The sequence below is a fragment of the Culex pipiens genome, chromosome 1 (assembly GCF_016801865.2).
Source record: "Culex pipiens pallens isolate TS chromosome 1, TS_CPP_V2, whole genome shotgun sequence".
Classification (NCBI taxonomy): domain Eukaryota; kingdom Metazoa; phylum Arthropoda; class Insecta; order Diptera; family Culicidae; genus Culex; species Culex pipiens.
The window spans coordinates 12,137,055-12,158,302 of NC_068937.1; the positions used below are offsets into that span (position 1 = coordinate 12,137,055).

At 36.7% G+C, this 21,248-nt stretch overlaps 3 protein-coding genes across 3 annotated transcripts in view; 2 read left to right on the forward strand and 1 right to left on the reverse strand.

Annotated features, from left to right (window-relative positions):
- The window catches only part of LOC120431013 (protein phosphatase Slingshot), a 42,808-nt gene extending 42,212 nt beyond the window's left edge, over window positions 1-596 (forward strand). Inside the window, exon 7 of the mRNA XM_039596173.2 lies at window positions 362-596. Coding sequence (XP_039452107.1) covers window positions 362-581 — 220 coding nt within the window. The 3' untranslated portion in view covers window positions 582-596. The remainder of the gene's footprint in view (window positions 1-361) is intronic.
- A 193-nt stretch (window positions 597-789) lies between these two features.
- On the forward strand, window positions 790-1,248 carry LOC120431280 (uncharacterized). Its single transcript, XM_039596423.1, has one exon. The coding sequence runs from the start codon at window positions 790-792 to the stop codon at window positions 1,246-1,248; it is 459 nt and encodes a 152-aa protein (XP_039452357.1).
- Window positions 1,249-7,463: 6,215 nt separating this feature from the next.
- Window positions 7,464-21,248, reverse strand: part of LOC120431040 (uncharacterized) — a 36,252-nt gene continuing 22,467 nt past the window's right edge. Inside the window, exons 3-6 of the mRNA XM_039596195.2 lie at window positions 14,190-14,306; window positions 13,611-14,114; window positions 13,427-13,500; window positions 7,464-8,480 (exon numbers count right to left, since the gene is read on the reverse strand). Of these exons, the coding sequence (XP_039452129.1) occupies window positions 8,392-8,480; window positions 13,427-13,500; window positions 13,611-14,114; window positions 14,190-14,306 (784 nt within the window). The 3' untranslated portion in view covers window positions 7,464-8,391. The remainder of the gene's footprint in view (window positions 8,481-13,426; window positions 13,501-13,610; window positions 14,115-14,189; window positions 14,307-21,248) is intronic.

Consider the following 21,248-nt stretch of genomic DNA (forward strand, 5'->3'; position numbering starts at 1 on the left):
GGACTGAAGCCAAAATTTTATGAAGACTTGAGAAATAACAAAATAAGAATAACTTAAAAGCTTGATACAACAAATACAACGGTATATTTTATTATGTAACAAAAAGCTTCCAGTCGGCACGTGCTGGATGACTCTCGCTAGTTCCTGCCGTCCCTCATCACCTCACAGATGCGTGTGATGAGCCCTCCCATCCAAAAAAAAAAGCAAAACATTTCTTTCGCTTACGTGTTCTATCTGCCAGCACTGAGCTCGCCACAACACAGAAACATGATCCCAGCTGCGCGAGTCCAGTGCGTATAAAAACTCCAACATCCCCGCCAAAGGTATCTCAAATTACCCTGAACCATGCGTCTGTTTGTAGCACTTGCCGCCGCCCTGCTTTGCCCGGTGGTCTTGGGCGCCGAGTCCGAGCAGATCGCCACCTTCAAGAGCTTCGAGGAGGCCGCGTACGACTGCGCTCCGTACTACCTGCTGGACGACTCGACGGTTCGACGCTTTCTCGCCAACCCGGAACACCCGTCCGGTTGCGGGGACTCGCGCCTTGCACGCTGCGTCCTGATCGACCTGGTCGCCTGGGATGACGAAGCGGGGATCAAGGAGAACGTCATCTGGCAGTTCTTTGAGCCGTACCGCTGTAACGACTACGCCGAACGGACCCGCGAGTGCATCGCCGGACTGCGCATCCAAGACGTGAACGAGCGAGCCCAAGAGTCCCTCCGATGCTACCTCCACCACTACGGCAAGCTGATCCCGTCCAAGAAGTACTTTGTCCCCCTGCCGGACAGCGGAATGCTGCAGCTGAAGCGCGACGACTACCTGCTCGCGGGAACTCCGTGGCACGTGCTCGAGGAGGTCGCCGAGGGTAACTTCTCCCGCGAATACGAACTTGCCAAGGCCCTCTTCATCGGTGCCGTCCGCGGTGGCTTCCTGGACTTTAGCACCAAGGAGTTCTACATGGACCGCGTTTACACCCAGTTCACGTTCCCGTCGTTGCTCTCGGAGGAGGCGGCCCGTTGTCAGGCCAAGGTAACGCGGGAATTCCACACCAACGATCCGATTGCGCTGGTGTTTGAGAAAATAAAGCGCTGTCTGGAGGTTTACGAGCCGCTGCTGGACCTGCTGAAGGAGTCGGCGGCCCAGCTGGTGGCCAAGAAGCCTAAAGGGTGCGGTGGAAAGTCGAGCGGGTGTGGATGTCACAGCTGTTGCGCTGAACGGAACGATGCGTACTACCCGAGGCCGCATTATTGAGAGGTGGGTTGGGTTTAAGGAGATGACCTGGCGTATGAAATTGTTTGGATATGAAAGTGGATTTAAATTATTTAATAAAACAAAATATGAACCAAAAATTGCAAACGTTGCATTTTCTTTTCCATGCAAATAACATTGTTTCGCATTCTCTCCAAAACCTAGATTTCTTTTCACTTAATTGTTTTTCTGGCTTAATTTTTGAGGGAAGCTTTTGCATAATTTATTTTGTTCGTCCATACATATTTGATAGAGTCAATCATGATCTTTAGTAAAATGTTTACACAATCCAGAAGACATAGCTTAAATCTAAAAAAAAACTATTTCGTAAAACTGCATTTTTTCAATTTTTGAGTAAATCAAAACCTTGGACACAATTTTTCAAAGATTTGAGATAAAAGAAACATTAGTTTTTTAAACATCGAAAATTCTCTTAAGTACAGATGATCAATTTAAAACAACTTTTTTCTCACCTAGTTTCTCACAAAAAATCTTTTTTTTTTATTAAAAAAATAGATTTGCATAAAAAAATCTAAAAAAGGTAAATTTGATTAAGTTGCACTATTTTTCAAGGAGCCATTACACTACCGCAAACAAACTCGCACTTCGACGTCGTCGTGCTACCTTGTCGCACCCGCCATTTTGACGTTCCGAGAAAAATGCGTTTTAATGTTTGACCTTGAATATTCAAAAACGAGAGCACGAAATGTAAACAATAATAATCACGTTTTGTTTGGCTGACCATTCTGTGCATTGTCCCAAAGTTTGGTTGAAGTTGATTGCTGGAGTCCCGAGTTATAATTACAAATGTTTACGTTAGTCTAGCTTGTACGTGCGACAAACGCATCCTGACTTTCCTGGCCTGAAATCCCTTTGGCCTTTTGTCGCACTTACATCAATTTTCATGGAGTGACAAGATAGCACGACAAGATTGAAACTACTTTCATATGTAATGTGACAAAAATGCACGGAGTTTTTTCGGTTTTTGTTGAATATCTCAGGATTGAAATCGAATTTTGGGGATCTGTGAAGGTCAAAAGGTGAGGCATTGTGAGCTGCACAAAATGGCGTTCTTAACTCAATTTGGCCCAAAATGCACGTACGACAAGTTAGCACGATGGCGACGACTTGTTCGTGTTTGACAGTTTGCCAAACTCGCAGTCTTGTTTGCGGCAAACTCGCAAACAAAATAAAATGTATGCAGGCTGACGTTAGTACAAACAAAAAGTGCGAGTTTGTTTGTTTGCCGTAGTGTAATGGCTCCTTAAATAAAATAAAAAATATAAAAATTTAGATTACAGGCCATGGAATTAACATTTCAATGAAAAAGTGTTTTAAAATGCATTTTACACCTGCTTAGTTGTTTTGTAATCATTAGTTTTTAAAATATCCAAGAATAGAAGACATTTTTTTGCCGGTGCTGTACAATAGGATTCCACAAAAATTGAAAATATTTTTTGATGGATCCCAGAAATATTAAATATGATTCTAAACGTAGGAAAATGCAATGAAGTTGATTAGACTACTGAGCAGTTCTCTCAGATTTCGGTCATTCGATTTTTTTTGTATTTTTTAATCCAACTAAAACTTTTTTGGTGCCTTCGGTATGCCCAAAGAAGTCATTTTGCATCATTAGTTTGTCAATATAATTTTCCATACAAATTTGGCAGCTGGCCATACAAACATGATGTATGAAAATTCAAAAATCTGTATCTTTTGAAGGAATTTTTTGATCGATTTGGTGTCTTCGGCAAAGTTGTAGGTATGGATATGGACTACACTGAAAAAAAATGATACACGGTAAAAAAATTTTTGGTGATTTTTTATTAAACTTTTTGTCACTAAAACTTGATTTGCAAAAAAAAACACTATTTTTATTTTTTTTATATGTTTTAGAGGACATCAAATGCCAACTTTTCAGAAATTTCCAGGTTGTGCAAAAAATCTTTGAGCGGGTCGTATCAACAAATCATCAATCAAAAAAGCAAAATATAGAGAATTTTCTCAGCTTTTCAAAAATATTTTTTTCAAAAGTGGGCAAACATGTGCACTTATTTAAAAAAAAATGAAAAATTGAGACTATTTTCAAAAAAGTCACCTAAAAATGGATTTAACTTGAAAGCGGTGCACTTTATCAAAATTTCACTAAAGTACTTTTTGATTGCAAATTTGATTTTACATCGAAAAATGATGTTGAAAAATGTTTGCGACCAATTTATCTATTGCTGCCAAATTTGTATGGAAAATTTTATGGAAAAACTAATGATGCAAAATGGTTTCTTTGGCCATACCGAAGGCACCAAAAAAGTTTCAGCCGGATTAAAAAATACAAAAATTAAAATTAAAGAAAAGATCGATTTCGTACTATTTCCATTAAAATTTTGAAGCTGTTTGAAAAAAATATTTTTTTGCCCCCTGATTTTTTCGAACCGAATATTGGAAGGTCGACGACGACATAAACTTTGAAAAATATTTGCAACGGCGTAACTATTAAAATTAATGTTACTCCATAACCTGGAAGCTGGGGAAGTGTTGTCATGTTTCAAGAATTTGTGATATATTTTGTACAAAAAGATTTTATTAAAACATAAAAATTAATGATATAATTACAAGACATGGGGGATAGGAGGATTTTTGAAAATTATTTTTTTTTCTCTAATTAATCTAATCTAATCTAATCGAACACAAGCGCAGCCAGTCCGAAGAAAGCATCCTGGAAGAACTTGTGGTAAGATTACGCCTCAAGTCCTTTCTTGTCAATATTATTGATTACAGTACATCCGAGTTAGCCAGAAAATGTATAGCAAAATTTAAAGCGGTCAGCCCTACTGCGTTGCATTTCCCGCAGAGACAGATTTTGTGAACGGATCACATTTCACAGAATCATCAGGGGAGGAAGGATGTGTGGACATACCGTACCAAACGCTTCGAATCAGTTGTGGTTTCGAACATATTTGGAAAAAAAAATTTGGTCTTAAGCCTGTAGACAGATTTGATTAAAATGAAATAAAAAAAACTGTTTTTAGATCATTTTCTAAGTAAAGCTTGATTTTAAAATTTAGATTTTTTTATTGAAGCGATCAGATAATTTTACAAGAGATTCATAGTTTAACATTGAAAATCGGACCAATAGTTTCCGAGATATCGTCAGTTAAAAATTTCAGGTTAATTTGGTGAAACTTACAAAAAAACATTTTCATCGATTTAAATTTATTGTGAGGCTGTATCGCAGCAACAAATTACCCGATTTTCAAATTTTAGAAAGAAAATTTTCTCAGCAGTACGAAAATACGAAAATCAAAAATACGTTTTTTTGGGAATTTAACTTTTTATAATAAAAAACTGTTTTTTTTTTTACTTTTAACAATAACAAGTTTAATAAAAAATCTATTTTTTTCCGTGTACCGATTTTTTAACGAAAAGTCCTAGTCACAACGTACAACTTTGCCGAAGACAGAAATTTCTAGGTTTAATTCCCATTCACACGATGAACACTGCCTACTATGACATTTTTAAGGATGAAAGCATTTTGCTTAACCCTCTATCGCCCAAATTTTGTTCGAAAATATTTATTTTTCCCGTGTTTAGGAGGTCATTTCGTGCAATTTTTGTTCTACAAAAAACTTTACTTCTCTTGTTTTATATTTTCTTGTTTTTCTTGTTCAGTTTATGTTTGTTTTTGATAGTATTTGGCCTATTCTACCACCTAATATACAGCAATTCCCCACGAAAACAGCATGGAAAAAAACAAAAGTGCTCGGATCGGGTTCAAAATTTTTCTGGGGGTTCCCTGGCCGAAATAATTAGACCCGTATTTTTTTTGTTTGGCCATTAGGGTGACCTATGCCGTGTTAGGGTGGTCTGAAAAATGGCCATTTCCGTCGATTTTCGCAAAAACCACTTTTTTCAACTGTCTTACACGCAAATGAAAGGTGATAAGTTGGCCTTTCAATGAAAAATAGTAAAAAGTTTGGAAAATCTAGCCTAACATATGAAAAGTGCGTATGAAACTTTAAAATGCCGTTTTGACGGTGTCTGGACCAAAGAGCCTATGTCTGGAAATATTGTTAATCGGATTCCCCGGACATTTTTACATAACATACTAAAAATGAGAGGAGTTCATTAACAGGATTCCGAGATATGATTTTTTGAAAATAAAATCCGTGTTTTTCGACGCGCCGCGCACAAAAACCGGAAAATGACGAAATCGGCAAAAAAAACAACTTTTTTCACTAAAACTGCGATAACTTTAAAATTTCAGCAATGACTTATACATGTTTGGGTACCAAAATTTTCGTAATTAAAAGACGCAACTTTTGGTACCCAAACAAGTATAGGTCATCGCTGAAATTTTAAAGTTATCGCAGTTTTAGTGAAAAAAGTTGTTTTTTTGCCGATTTCGTCATTTTCCGGTTTTTGTGCGCGGCGCGTCTAAAAACACGGATTTTATTTTCAAAAAATCATATCTCGGAATCCTGTTAATGAACTCCTCCCATTTTTTAGTATGTTATGTAAAAATGTCCGGGGAATCCGATTAACAATATTTCCAGACATAGGCTCTTTGGTCCAGACACCGTCAAAACGGCATTTTAAAGTTTCATACGCACTTTTCATATGTTAGGCTAGATTTTCCAAACTTTTTACTATTTTTCATTGAAAGGCCAACTTATCACCTTTCATTTGCGTGTAAGACAGTTGAAAAAAGTGGTTTTTGCGAAAATCGACGGAAATGGCCATTTTTCAGACCACCCTAACACGGCATAGGTCACCCTAATGGCCAAACAAAAAAATACGGGTCTGATTATTTCGGCCAGGGAACCCCAGAAAATTTTTGAACCCGATCCGAGCACTTTTGTTTTTTTTCATGCTGTTTTTGTGGGGAATTGCTGTATAATTACATTTTGCCTATCTATTTTTTTCACATTTTTACAGTTACTTTTTCAATTTTTTGCATGTTTTTTCACATTTTCTCCTATAGAATAGCACAATCATCATTCAAATTGCAAAAAAATGCGTAGAGGCACAGTCTGGGGCACTACAAAAATTACTGCATACTTCTTTTTACTGAAAATATAGGAAATGTTAGTAAAAAACACAACCAAATTCAACCCCTAAAAAAATGACATTTTTAAAAACATTGGCAACGTCGCATAAAACAAGGATTGAAAAAAAAATTTGGGATCCTTTTGGGTAATACACTGCCGTTCTACGCATAATTGTCCCATGTTCAAAAAAGTGCAACTGAGAAAAACGCGGTTGAAATTTTTCGACCGATTTCTGCGTTTCTACGCATAATTGTCCCGTGGGTTCCTATTCGCCCTATGTGTCCCTAATCGCCCCAGTTAGCAGTTTATCACCCTTATTTGTGATTCTCTTGCTATACAACAGGTAAACAAGACATAATGCTTAGTAAAACTAATGATTCCGTGTAAGAAAATACTTGGTGGGACAATTATGCGTAGAAGTTTAACGATGGGACAAACAGACTTCGTGTTGTTTTTAATGAGTTTCCGAACAAAGTACCAGATTTTATGTATTTTTTCTCAAAGTACACATCAAACTAAACTTAAAAATGTCATAAAGTCAAAATCGTCCAAAACTGACATGGGACAATTATGCGTAGAACGGCAGTACATAGCTTTTAAATGAAATACTCTAAGTTTAGCAATGGTTTAAGCTTGAATTTGAATCCGAGCAATCTGTTGCTGTATTTTTATGACCAATTGTACAAAGAAAAGATTTTTATTTGGTCGTTTTTAGGTTTACAGCTTGGATGTTGGTGTTATTTCAAAGAAAGCTAGAAATCTGGTAAATTTGGGTTGGAAACTTTTGATTTGAGGTCAAATATGTAATTTAGAGTCGCTTGAGAAATTTGAAATTTGATGGATATGAACATGAACCCATCGATTTCCATCGATTGTTCTGAAGAAAAATCCTATAAAATCGAAAAAAAAAATCTTCATAAAAAAATATCAGACTTGTCGAATTTTTTTATCTTAAGTTTCTTCTAGGAAACACACCGTGTTACAAAACAATTGAATTTGAGAAAACTAAGTATTTTTTTTATTTTTGACGAAAAAGCCAACATTTTGAACTGTACGTTTGATAAATTTTTTAAGATTTAAAAGAGATTTTAAGGGAAGAAGAAATCACCGAAGTGCAATATAAGACACGATTTGTTTCTTTTCAGTTCCATTAAAAAAAACACACACAAAATATTATTAACATTAAGAAATAAATAACTTACTACTCGCTTTATAAACGTGAACAAGAAACATTACGTACAATCATGTGTGCTGAGTTCGCTCAGTTTTTTTCTATCATCCTCACAGTACAACCAAATAATACTAACATTTTGATCTAACATCTACTACACCTACACACGTCCTTCACAGTAATACTATCATTAGAGTCGATAAGAAGGTATCAAAAGTAGTATTCAATGCACCGATTTTCACTTAAAAATCAAAGAAACTAAAGATTTCTTCTCTGCAGCAGCAATTTCTCGCGTGCCAGCTCCAAATTAGCAACCCTTTGCTTAACTTAAGTTGGTGTGCTGAAAGCTCACGCCAAATTACCGCAAGAGCGTTGTTATTAAGATACCTCTGTCTGGTGCATAATCTTCGCTTTGATGCTTCCCACGATTGCCGCCTCGACCGGAGCAAATTACCGCAGATAATGGTCCGAACACGCGCGCCATTTAGCCCGAGATTTTCCACACATGATACCGTTTTCACACACGTGGTCACTTTGCGTCGTTGCGGGTTTATGGCAAATTTGCGTCTGACGTGATGCCATAATGGCCGACGGCGGCGGCGGGAGATTGCACTGATAGTAGAGAAGGGAAACCTGTTTTTTTTTCGCTGTTTTGTTTTCGATCAAGTTCGGATCTTGCGCAATTCTACGAGGGCTAATCGAACCAGTTTTTTTTTCTAATCTTAACTTGCCTTAAGGGCGGTTCGTTTTGAGAATTACGTATCTTTATTTTTGTTAAGGTGTGTGTTTGTCCTACGCGCTATAAAAATTACATAAATCACAACAACGCTTCCATCTTCCCTCTCCCTTAATTGTTCGTCTTTCGTTTGAGATTTTATTGCTTTTTTGTCGTAGTTTAAAGGCACTTTTTTGTTGTTTGTTTGGTTTTTCTCAGAAACCTTCCCGCGCCTTCCGGAACTTCATCCCGCTCGGTGTCTCCTCGACGCAGGGCACTTGCACCAAATTGAAGTAGATTGACCCTGAAAAAAATAAGGTGGAAAGATAAATGAAAGTTATTAGTCATGGTAGGCGGTGGTGGAGGTCGTAGACCAGCAATTTGAGTTATGCAATCGCGTTCAGGGTGGCTACTCGATTTGCCCTCTGGATATTAATCAACAGATAAAAATGTATTTTGCTCAAAATTTCGAAATTTTTTCGTTGCATAAAAATGAGAAAAAAGTCAAAAACTAGATGTGATATTTCAAAACAAATCTTTATTATAATTTCAATTTTAGTAAAACATTATGGAAAAAATACTATGGGCATCATCCATAATGTGTGCTAAAACAACCAGAAAATTTAAAATTTCGCAATGATCGTTAACAGCGATTCTCAACAGCAATTTATTCAGTATGAACATTTTCAGGGTGGCCACTCAAATCTGAATAGTTGAGAAATCGCCAAAATTTTAAAATACTCGAAAATAAGTTGTGAATTTGTCTTTGGTCAAAAAGTCGGAAATTTCGAACAAACTTTATTGAAAAATAGTTTTTTACTATTGAATAATTTTATATTTTTAATCAATATTCATCAATTGGGTCCTTAAAATTAAGCTTAAATATGTTATATTATTGTTCTCAACGATAAAGCTTATTTTGCTGAGTACAATGACCCTTTGTACGACTGCAAAGGATTTAAAATGGATTTTTAAAGATTAACTTCGCGGCTCTTTCCAACAGAAAAGGTCCTACTTGACAGCTCGTTCCAAGGGGACCATAGTTGATCCGTCGAAAAAATGTTGCCTTTCCAATTTATTTGCTGGCATTAAAATGAAAAAAAAAATCAACTGAAAATTAAAAGATTATTTCACTATTTTTATCTATTTTAGAATGAAAAGTCTATTTGAGACATTCAATTCCTAATGCAAAGTGGATGATGGAATGCATTTGAGACAAATATTCATAATAATTTTATAAATTTCTTACTAAAGAAAGGCAAAAGATTCGCACTTCGAATTTCAAATATGGCTTCGTTTTAATTATATTTGACTAAATTTATTGAACTAAAATAATAACAGGAAACCAACATGTAGAAAACCCAATGAGAGATTCATTTCACCGATTATGATCAGCGTAACATAAAAAAAGATATTTCGACAGGAGTTAATAATTGGAATTTGTTCAATCAATTTACTAAGTCATTTTTAATTTTTGGTTTCCGTTCCGAACATTAAAATTAAAATAATGCTTAGTTTTATCTACCAGAAACGTTTTAAATGGAAAAAATTGAAAAAGTTTTTCTACTTTTTGAAAAAAAAAAAATAAAAATACTAAAATTGGAAAAATGACAAAAAACACATTTTAACATTTTTAAAAATGTACCATTAAATGAGAGGTTAGTCATGAATTATTATTAAACTAGCTTTTGCACAAAAAAAGAAAATGACAACTTGATAAATCAGCACTGATCATTTAATTGAATTTCAAAATCTACAAAATTGAAAAGGCAGTTTGATTGAAACATATTTGCACACGAATTATAGATTTCTAGTTTCCAGGTTATCATTACTAGGGCTAGTGATTTTTCGCGATTCCACGGAAGCCGCGTAATCCGTGAAATTTGGTAAATGGTGTGAGATGCCGCGAATATGAAATATTTCATTAATAAATAAAACTTTAATTGGCTAACATTTTGCATAAACTTTATTAAAATATTAAAATCTCTCTACTACCTAAATGTAGGAAAACAAACATATTTTTATTAAACTTATTTTACTGATTCTACTTTAGATGAATATGGCGTTCAGGACTGTGCTTTTTTCTGGAGATATTTTAGCAAATGAAATTTTTAAAATCTCAGTAAAATTAAAGTAGCTTATAATCCAAAACAACTTTTTCTTCAAATAATAATTTGTGTAAGGGGTATTTATTTTGCATTATGAACTACTGCTAACTTTTAAGACACTTTTCTGATCATAGTTAGGCTGAAAGAACACATTTTGACGTATATTTTGAGCATTTTTTTGAGTACCGTGAAAATGTCTTGAAATTTCTTTATTTTGTAGTTGGCATGCCGTGAAATTTCGATTTTTTTTGCCGTGAAAAATCACTAGCCCTAATCATTACTTGTGCCCGTGTGGCCACTCAAGTCGGGAAATCGGGAAAGTCGGGAAAAAGTCGGGAATTCGCCAAAATCCGCAAAAAATCGGGAAAAAGTCGGGAATTTGTGATTTTTTGTCAAAAGTCGGGAAAAGTCGGGAATTCTGAGCATACTTGTTTGAAAATTATTTTTCAACTTTTGAACAATTTTAAAAATTGAAGTCACTCATTTTTGCTTTAGTAACTTTTTTTAAATTGAAAGTTCTTTTGACTATTTCAATATATTTGAGTATTGAAAATCTGTGTCAAAGACCCCAATATTCATTACGATTTTGAATGTCTTAATCAAAATCGTAATGAATATTGGGGTCTTTGACACAGATTTTCATAATATTTTTCTATGGATCAAATGATCGCTATTATTTTTTGTTCATTAAACAAGAGGTAAAGTCAATGAAAAACTAATATAAAAATAAATCCTAATAGATTCTATTTAATTTTGTCACATAAATTGAATATTTGAAAACAGATTCCAGATTGAATGTGGCAATGTTTTTTTTGTAAATATTATTTATTGTTTAACTAAATTCATTAAGTAATTTAAAATATGTTTTTTTTTCCAAATGTTACCCTTGAACTTTTTTTTTTGTGAGTATGTGTAAATTACCTACCATGAATAAAGCTTTAATTTCAGTTTTCGGAAAACTTAATTATCGCATAAAATCCAAAATTGAAAAAAAATACGTTTTTAAAACACAAAGAAAATTTTGAAAATGCAAAAAAAAAATCAAGGAAATTTTTACTTTTTTGCAATAAAATTGTTTAAAAAAATAGTCTCATCAAACATTTTGCTTAAAAAAAGTGGGAAAACATACAATCATATCAAACTGAATTTTAATTGAAAAAAAAAAACAAACAGTTAAATACTGACCACTAGATAAATTAGCATTGATTAAAAAATTCAATATCAAAAATTACAAAATTAAAAAGGGAACTTGGCAAAAACATTTTGTTATGAATACCTTGACATTTTTCTAAATCCTTTAAATGAATAATAACAGCGATTATGTTTGAATCATTCTTTGATTTAAAATGATGATGAAGTTCAAAAAAAAGGATCGAGATTTTAAGTTGAGTTATCTTTAAGTTATCTTTAATTCTGGAAAAGTCTGGAAAAAAGTCGGGAAAAAGTCGGGAATTTGAAAATGGATTTTCATTTTCTGCCAATTTTGAACATCTTTTAAGTTGAAATGAACAAGTTTAGTTAAAATGGAAGAAATAGTTTTATTTATTTATTAAAATGTGAACCAACCATTCAGCCAAAAGTCACTTCAACCATCAGAATTTTACAAGTTTCGTCTGCCAGATTTTTTCAATTTTTTTTTTCGGTGCTTGGACAGTTTTTTTCAATTTTGATCTGGCCACCATGATTTTTGACACCTTGGAAGAAAAATAACTGTTATCATCTAGGATATCATGATGTTGGAATTTGTGCTTGGCAATTTTTAAAATGAAACTTGTTAGTATTGTAAAGCTTTAAATTATTTAAAAAAAACACGCTAAAAGCGATGCGATGTCATGGGAAAAAATAAGTCCTGTAATGTTTGAAGTTATGTTTAGTTTTCGAGTTAAAATTTTTAGAAATTGCGATATTCCGATAATATTTTAAGCTTTTAGAAAAGTCGGGAATTTGGAAATGGGATTTGCGTGGCCACCCTGTCTTTTTGCATGACACAACGAAACAAGATATATGAAAATTTCATAGCAAAAAGTTTAAAAATGGTTTAAAAATTGATATTTTTGGAAAATAAAATGGGTTTGTCCTTACAAAAAGGGAACCTTGACCATTTCAACCCGCGATTTGTTTTTATTTCCCAAAAACAAAAAAATGCACGTGGTTCATGGATGGCCCATATTTCTATGATCAAGGAGAGATCATACAAGGGTTCATACAATATCCGATAATCTCAAGAGGGATGATTTTGGATTGATTTCTTCAGCAAGCTGGGCTTTTTATGAAATAGTGCCCATGCTATATTTTCTCCCTAAAACTGGGTTTTTTGGGTTTGAAAAAAGGTTAAATAGGAATCGCAATGAAATGAATTTGAGAAAAATGACTAATTAGCCTGAATTTTTCAACTCGGCAATTATTGGTCCGACTTTCATTGTTAAAAAATGAAATCTTTGCGAAATTTTTCAATCTATCAAATAATTTATTTTCAAAAGTCATGATCGTATTTGCAAAAACCCTGAAATTTATCTGTTAATTTTTATTTTTTTACATTTTTTCAAAAGTTTCAAATCAATCATTACTCAACATAATTAAAGGGCTCAAATTTGTTGAAAGTTTGCTGAAGGGCATATACAAATGCTTAGTAAACAAAATATTTCTTAATTTTGTCTTATTATTTTTTTAAAATTTGCCTATAATATTCAAAAATGTTGTATTTTCTATTTTTTTTTGCAAAAAAATATTTTTTGACTTCTCGAAAAAAGAGGTTATTTGACAGAATTTTCCCTTTTCCTCGAAATTAAAAAAAAATATAGAAGTAATGTCAACAATATAATTAAAAATGTTAACATAACAATCAAATATTTTATTAGTTTTTTTTATTGTAATTTGAAATTTAAAATACAAATATTTTATGCGTTTTTCACATTGAGGTGCCACCCTGTCTCTCTAATATCAACCTCTATCCGCTGAAGTAGTTGACATTGAAATAAATTATTCTCCGTCCCGGTCACGGTACCACATCATCTGATGCAGTGCCCGATCGATCGAGCGTCGCGACGTCGAGACAATGACACCGTTAGCTCGAAAGTGCTTATTATCTAAAAACCAGGGCTGGAGGCACTTGCCCGCTAAACGGCCCTTTTTTTCAACCTACCCATCACTTGCGCCGCCGAAGTGTTGGTATTTTTGAGGCACTCGAACAGCATATCGTCGCACTTGCAGTGGGATCTGGTAGGGAGAAGAAAAAATATAAAAATTTAGATTAAAAATAAATTTAGTGACTTTTACCCAAATGTTGTCACTTTCAAACAATCGTGCAACTTTGACACTAGACTCACTTGGTGTAGATCGAGTTGTTGTTGAGGTTGTAGCGCTTCTGGTAAGCCCGAACCTTCAGCGGGCAAAGATCGTGCGTCCGACAGCACCTGTCCATCGTGGCGTCGTCGCCCAGGTCGTGGTAGCTCTCGGCAATGTCCCCGGTTCCGCACCACTTGGTCCCCGGAATGATCCCACTGAACAGCGAAAACGGACTCGTGTAGAAGATGCCCCGCTTGCTGCCGCCCTGATCCTTCCCCGAGTTGGCCAACAGCTGGAAGATTCCCATCGAGGTGGTCGTCGAGTCGGTCTCCTCGCTCTCGTCCTCGCCGTCCCCGTTGTTGATCCGGTAGCCGACCGAATCCTGCGGCGGTGGCGCACTGGTCGCCCGGAACCGGTTCTTCGCGTTGATCCGGTCCACGTGCTCGCACTGCTCCATCAGCTTGACCATGTCCCGGAACGAGATCTCCAGCGGCCGGTTGATCGACGAGAGGTTCTTGAGCAGGGCGTGACCCTCGAGGTCGTTGCTGCAAAAGAGAGAGAGCGGCGGCCATTATGGCAAAGTTTGACAGCTGGGTGCTATAAAAAAAATCACGCCTTACTAAATCTCGATCAGCTCGCAGCCGATGAGGCGCTTCTCCGAGCCCAGCTCGACGACGGCCACCGTCTGGTCGTGGAAGTAGATCATCCGCAGCGATTCCGTGTTGAGGCGTTTTTCGCTGGAATGAGAGTGGGTGGGGGTGCAAACGAGATTGGATTAGATCGGGGAATCAATCAAAGTTGGATGATTGGGATAGGGGGATAATAACGATAATGACGGTGGTGTACCAATTGTTGTTGCTTGTGAACTATTTTTTTCAAGAAAAACTGGATTTTAAGCTCGAAACGGACATTCGTTGGTCGAAACAAAATAATTATAAATATTTATCTACTGAAGATAATTGGTTATTCAAGTTATGGCGATCAGCTATTTCTTTTTTTTTTTTCTTTTTTTTATATTTTTGTGGGTCTCGTGGCGCAGGGGTAGCGGCTTCGGCTGCCGATCCCGATGATGCTATGAGACGCGGGTTCGATTCCCGCCTTATCCACTGAGCTTCTATCGGATGGTGAAGTAAAACGTCGGTCCCGGTTTCTCCTGTCTCGTCAGAGGCGCTGGAGTAGAAATCCCACGTTAGAGGAAGGCCATGCCCCGGGGGGCGTAGTGCCAATAGTTTAGTTTCGTTTTTTTTCGATCAGCTATTTCAAACTAAATGACGAAAAAAAATCGATAGAAATGTCATCTCCTCGCTCTGTACAACATTGTGGCAATCGCGGAAAGATGCTGTAATAAAATTCCGATTGTATTTTTTAAATGAAAATAAGGAAATCGAAGAATTTCAAATGTATTTCAGTTTGCTTCTAGAAAACTAACGACTTCCTATTTTTTTGAACTTTCATCTCTCAACAATGTGCACCATAAATGTAATGATGGAGAGATGCGATATTAAATGGTCGAAATTATGGCCAACAATTGTTGCTGAAATAGTCCAAATCAGTGTGAAAAAAAACAACATAACTTTATTGGTTTGGCGTATTATAGTTTCAGCTTTGCAAAAATAGAATTTGATTTTCTACTGTAGAACAGATGATATTCATTATTGGCAATTATGGAGAGATATTGCAAGAAATGCAGTATATTTTATCAACTGCTATTTTGACGCAACAGTCTATTCGACGTTCCGAGATAAACGCGTTTTAATGTTTGATCATGAATAAACTAGGTTTGGTTGAATTTGGTTGCCGGAGTCCCGACTTACAATTACAAGAGTTTACGATAGTCTGGCATGTACGTGTGTCAAACTCGTTTTGATCTGAAATCCCTTTGCCCTTTGTCGCACTTGCATCAATTTTCAGACTGTGTCAAGATAGCACGGCAAATCAAACTTCTTTCATTTAAAAAGTGACAAAAATGCACGGATTTTTTCCGGTTTTTATGGAATATCTCAGGATTGAAATCGGATATTGGGGATCTGTGAAGGTCAAAAGGAAAGGCATTGTGAGCTGCACAAAATGGCGTCCTTCACTCAATTTGGCCCAAAATTCTCGAATTATACATAAAAGAGAAGCAATTTATTAAAATTTCGCACATCGTTTTTCAGTGTATTTTTCGGTTTGTATGAAATTTTATCCATCGATTCCTTAGGTCCAAATAATATTAATGCATGTATATGTTTTTCAAAGATGGACAAGTATAGACACTATTTAAAAAAATATTTTGTTTAATAATTTAACCTAAAAATTGCTATAGCAAGGAAAACGCTGAACTTTATCAAAATTATTATTTTTTTTTGTAATTTTATTTTTAGAATCAAATTTTACATCGAAAACTGTTTTTTTCTACTTTTTATTTTCTGATTTGTATGAAATTTTGTCCATCGATCCTTATGTCTAGGGTTAGTGAAATTTCACGATTTCGCGGACAGCGTGAAATCCGTGAAATTTGCCTTTTTCCGCAAAATCCCGTGAAATTTTATGTTTATGTGAAACTGTAACGATTTTACTCAAAATGATTTATCAAACTGAAATAAGAATAAAAATAATCTTATGAAATACTGTGGAATTAAGCGAATGAATACCCTTGTTTAATTACTAATATAAGATATGATATGAAATGATATGATTTTTGACGATTTCGAGGACGGCGTGAATGTGAAATTTATCAATTTTCTCAACTTTTTTTTTCCAAAATAACAACATAATAAATATTTCATCCATACATACTATTTAAGTAATTTTTATTAGTTTACAGTTGAAAAGTTTGATATGAACCATTTGAAGAATTGTTCAAATTTTGGTTTTTATTTTTGGAAATCAACTAAGTTTAGTAATTTGTACTTTATTGGAAATGATAGCCTGTTGGTCTAACACTTTGTATCAGATTAAGGAAGGACGTTGTGATGGTTACTTTAGGTTAGTTTAGTAATATTTTCATATGCTGTAATAAAAATGTCACTGCTATTTTATTTGAAAGGTATAGTTACATAAGAATTAAAAGAATCAAGCTTTGTTTTATTCAAATTAAAATGAAGGGTATTTTTTATCCTTGAAATCAACTTTTAAAAATATTTCAGATTTTTCTGAGTACTGTTTAATTTTAACGATATTTGATTATTTGGGTGGATAACTCCCGTGAAAGTAAAAAAAAAAATTGTTTTCATTTTGAATTTTTATTCAATTCAATTCGGTTTTAATGGTGAATAATCAAGATACAATCAGTTTATTTGCAATTCATAACAGAATTTTGGATTTGATATGAAATTCAGTGAATACTTTCTAGCTTTATTAGTTAAATATAAAAAAAAACAGTTCAATAAATGAGAATACACATGCTCTACATTTTGTTTAGAAATATATATAGAGCCCATCCATAAACCAGGCGGAATCTTTTAAGAAAATTTGGAGATTTTTTTTTGTGTCTGGTTTAAATTTATTGAAATTGTTTTAAGTTTATTTAAATAATATATAATGAAGCATAACAAGCAGTTTCTGCGATTTCCGCGAAATTTGCGTGAAATTTGGTGTTTTGAAATTGAGGTCCCCGTGAAATTTGCAATTTTCGAGCGTGAAAAATCACTAAGCCCATATGTCCAATAATGGATGGCCAAGGATGGACCTTATTTTTAAAAATAAAAAAAAAGTTGAATAATTTAACCTTAAAATTGCTCTAATTATTTTTTTTTAAATTTAGAATTCAGTTTTACATCTAAAAATGAAATTTTATTTTTATGTGTGGTTTGAGACGGTCCGTATAATCAGGTGTGGGGTGCTAACTTTAAAGTGTTTTGGGCCAATTACTAAGCGGCATCAGACACCTAGTAGCTCCTTAGGTGGGCATCGCGTGGCCGTTCAGTTTAAAGACTTGGGGGTCATTTTGAGTGGAGGGGGGTTGGAGTTTGTGGTGGGGGGGGTTTTGGGGGGTGGGGGGGTGGGGGGGGGGGTTCTTGGGGGGGAGCGGTTGTGGTGGGTTTTTGTTAAGGTATTCGGGGGAAATTGTCACCTTGGCGTTGCTTTTTTTGCCCGGAGGAGACGTAATGTGGGCGTTTGGGTGGTGGGAGGCTTGGGACGTGGGGTCAGCCACCTTTGGGGGTGGGTGTAGGGGTTTGTTGTTTTACGGGGGGGGGTGGGAGAGGGAATTATGGTCGGTGGTGGTGTGATAAGGAAGCGGGTGGTATCTAGTTGCTGTCTAATTTCTTCTTTAGGGTGGGAGAGGTCTTGGTGGGTTATTGGTTAATAGGCAACGCTGCACAATTTACATTTGTAATATTGGCTATGATTGTTGTTTTTCTGAGAATTTTGCAACTTTATTAACGTTAACGGAATATAGTCATTATCATCATACTTATTGCATGGGCTTTTTGCTAGAAATGTGTCAACGAAGGCAAAAAACACAGTAGTTATACATTCCCGAGTAGTTTGGACATTGTTTGCGGGTTTATTTTTCGTGCACAATGGTAAATGTAAGGGAATAGGGGGGCCGGCCTTGACAATATGTGGTAGAGCGGGGTATACGTTAAACCACCGAGGAGCGCCCGGTGCTGTGTATATATAAAGGCAAAATGATGGTGAGAGTGGGGGGGTGATTCGACGACCCGAGTGATGCATGACATTATTGGAATAGGGGTTGAAACTTAAAGTAAAGATAAAAAAGGGGGTGGGGGCTAATGTTTATAAACTGATGACGTACCGGTGGGTACGCGGTGAATTAGGGATACGGCGCTTTAGGGCGGCTTGCATCGAGGGCTCAATTAAGGGAGAGTTCGAGTGTCAGGTAAATTGGTCTGGAATCTGTTTTGGATATGAAAGTCGGGGGGGGGGGTGCGAGTATAAATGAGTGCGTGGGGGATTTTACCATAAAAATGAAATGCAGTTGGGTTCACATATAAACAAGGAACATACATTAGTTGGAGTGGGGTTGAAAAAAAAAAACAACGTGCCACAATTTGGGGGGTCTGCGGCCATGGCCACCACTGGGGTCCGCAACTGGTGGTGGGGTACCATAGGGCCTACCGCCACGCGCACCATATATGTAGACCAGGCTGCCGTGGGGGTGTACTGCTGCGGCCTGCATTGGCCATTGCATAGGATGGGTCGGCGCTATTGTTGGGATAATGGCACGACCAAGGTGGTCGGAAATAGGGCAAAGTATTTTTTATAGCAAGTTATGTCATCAAAGTTAGTAGATTTTAAGGGACATTTATTGAAAATTATGACATAATTTGAGATCAATCAACAATTGATCCAGTTACCCTAACCGTCTACCTTTCTGCAAAGTGTCTTGCTAATGTGTCGATCGTTCGTGTCTGGGTTGGGCTGTACGCGTACATGTTGTGACAGCAATGATGGGTGCAATCTTCATTGCACTCGAAAAAACCCGTTCTTCACTCCAAGTCTTGGTGGTCTTGCCTGCCAATTATGGACCGGTTGAGGTAATAATGGCTGCGACACTCTGAAGATCGATTGGCAATCAGCACGATCTGGTTACCAACTCGATACCTAGTCATCGCGCGCGCCCGCCATTATGGCAAAGTGACAGATGAGCGATCTAACTCGCATCGCGGGAAAAGGTTTGTATAAACATGCAAATTTCGTGCCTTGGTTGAAAGTGAAAACGCGCACGTTCACCCCTCGAGGGGGTCGTCCCTAGATTCGAACAACCCCACGTGGTGCGGTTAATGACTCCCCAAAGATCACGTTCGCGTGCCGTGGTCGTGAGAAAGGTGGCGGAACGAAAGTCTTTCTGCTGCTAAACAAAACAGTGCCTGTCTAAACAATAATGCTATTTTTGCTGCGGCAAAATGGCAAACAAAAATAATTGTTGGTGTTTTTTTTTGTTTTTTTTTCGCCACACGTCGACGTCCAAAGTTGAGTGGCTTTTTTCTTCTTCTTCATTTGAATTGTTGCGAATTTGTGAATGAAGAGGAAAACGGCTCGGCAATGCCAGGAAGTGCAGGCAAAATAAACTTAGCTTTTTTATGGTTTGGCGGAGAAGACGAGTGAGTAACACAAAAAAATAATAGACAAGCACCTTTATCGTTTGAACTATGGCGCGGCGCGGAGATGAGATGAACCGTCCAGTCACGCTCTGACGTACGTTGGAGTGGGAGTCAGTGGTTTTCAAGCTAGTTTGAGGATTTTTGGTTGCCATAATGGAGTTTCCACAACAAAATGGAAGCCTTAGAAGACTAGAACCGTCATCTCTTCACTTAACACTATGGTGGTAATGATGGAGAGATGCTGTTTTTGAAGCCAACTGATGTTTATGTTGCCATAATGGAGTTTGCCATATTAAAATAGACCTTTTAGTAGACTAGAACCGTCATCTCTTCACTAAACACTATGGTGGTAATGATGGAGAGATGCAGTTTTTGATTCCAACTGAGGTTTGTGGTGCCACAATGAAGTTCGCCACATCAAAATGGCCATTCTAGTGGACAAAAACCGCCATCTCTGCACCAAACACCATACTGGTGATGACGGAGAGATGTCAAAAACTGATGCCATAATGGCGGCATCGCGTGGAATCGCCAACGTAACGCACGCGCATCGCGCAAGGAAATGAGTTTGGAGTTTGCTCACGCGATAGAAAGGTGAAAGTTGCAGCAGTCTCTCCGGAGATGCACCGCTTGCAACGATGCTCGTTAATCACGGCGAGCTGTCTCGTGTGGTCGTTTAAGTGAAAAGATCAATACCAATAACAGCATCACAAATAAAAAAAAAAGGTCCATCGGCGATCGCCGCACCCTCTTTTTTCACTTCACAAGTCGCTTAACGCGTGATTATGCTGCGATCATTAGTCAGGCGAGGGGCGCGATTAGACAAGCCCAAGTGATTACTTAATTTCTATTTGACGTGTAGACTTGTTTTCCTCTTGCTCTTTTTTTTTCTTCTTCTTCCTCCGAGACTAGGCAAAACGCTTGAACGCTGGCGATGGTGACGAACTCGAACACACCCTCGGACCATAAAACTGATTAACGGAGAGGGTTTGTGGTGATTTAGTGGTCACTTTTGCCTGGCGGATATGCTGGTTAGATGGGCGTGAAATTGGAACGATAAGATGCGAGATTGCTGCGGTGGTGTGCGTTTTATAGCGGTTGCTGAAAAGTTTTATGGCGTGCGTTTTAATCGCGATCTTGAATTGACATTATGTTTTTAAATTGATAATTCATTTGCTCTACTTAGGCAAACAGTTAAGGACGTATTAGACTATGACAAACAAACAAACTTTTTGACAGTTTGGCAGTTTGCCTGCTTTGTTTTTTTGCCTGCATTTGAAATTGTTTGCGAGTTTGGCAAACTGTCAAACACAAAAAAGTGCGAGTTTGTTTGTTTGTTCGCCACAGTCTAATACCTCCTTTAGGCAAAAACAATCAAATTAATAGACGAACGATTTCCGTCGTCAAACCAGAAGCAAATTTATGCCCATTTTTGTCGCATTCTTTAGTGGCTTCACTTAACTCGTTAAGCGGTACTCTATCGTGGGTTCACCTTTTTTTTCTTGCGCGGCATGTCTTCAAACGGGAAGGGTTTGGTTAGAGCAAGTACACATGTTGTTACGATTACGACGCCGCGGTGTAGGGTCGTTCAACCGATGTTTGATGACGGTGAATGCCAAGGCCAAACTT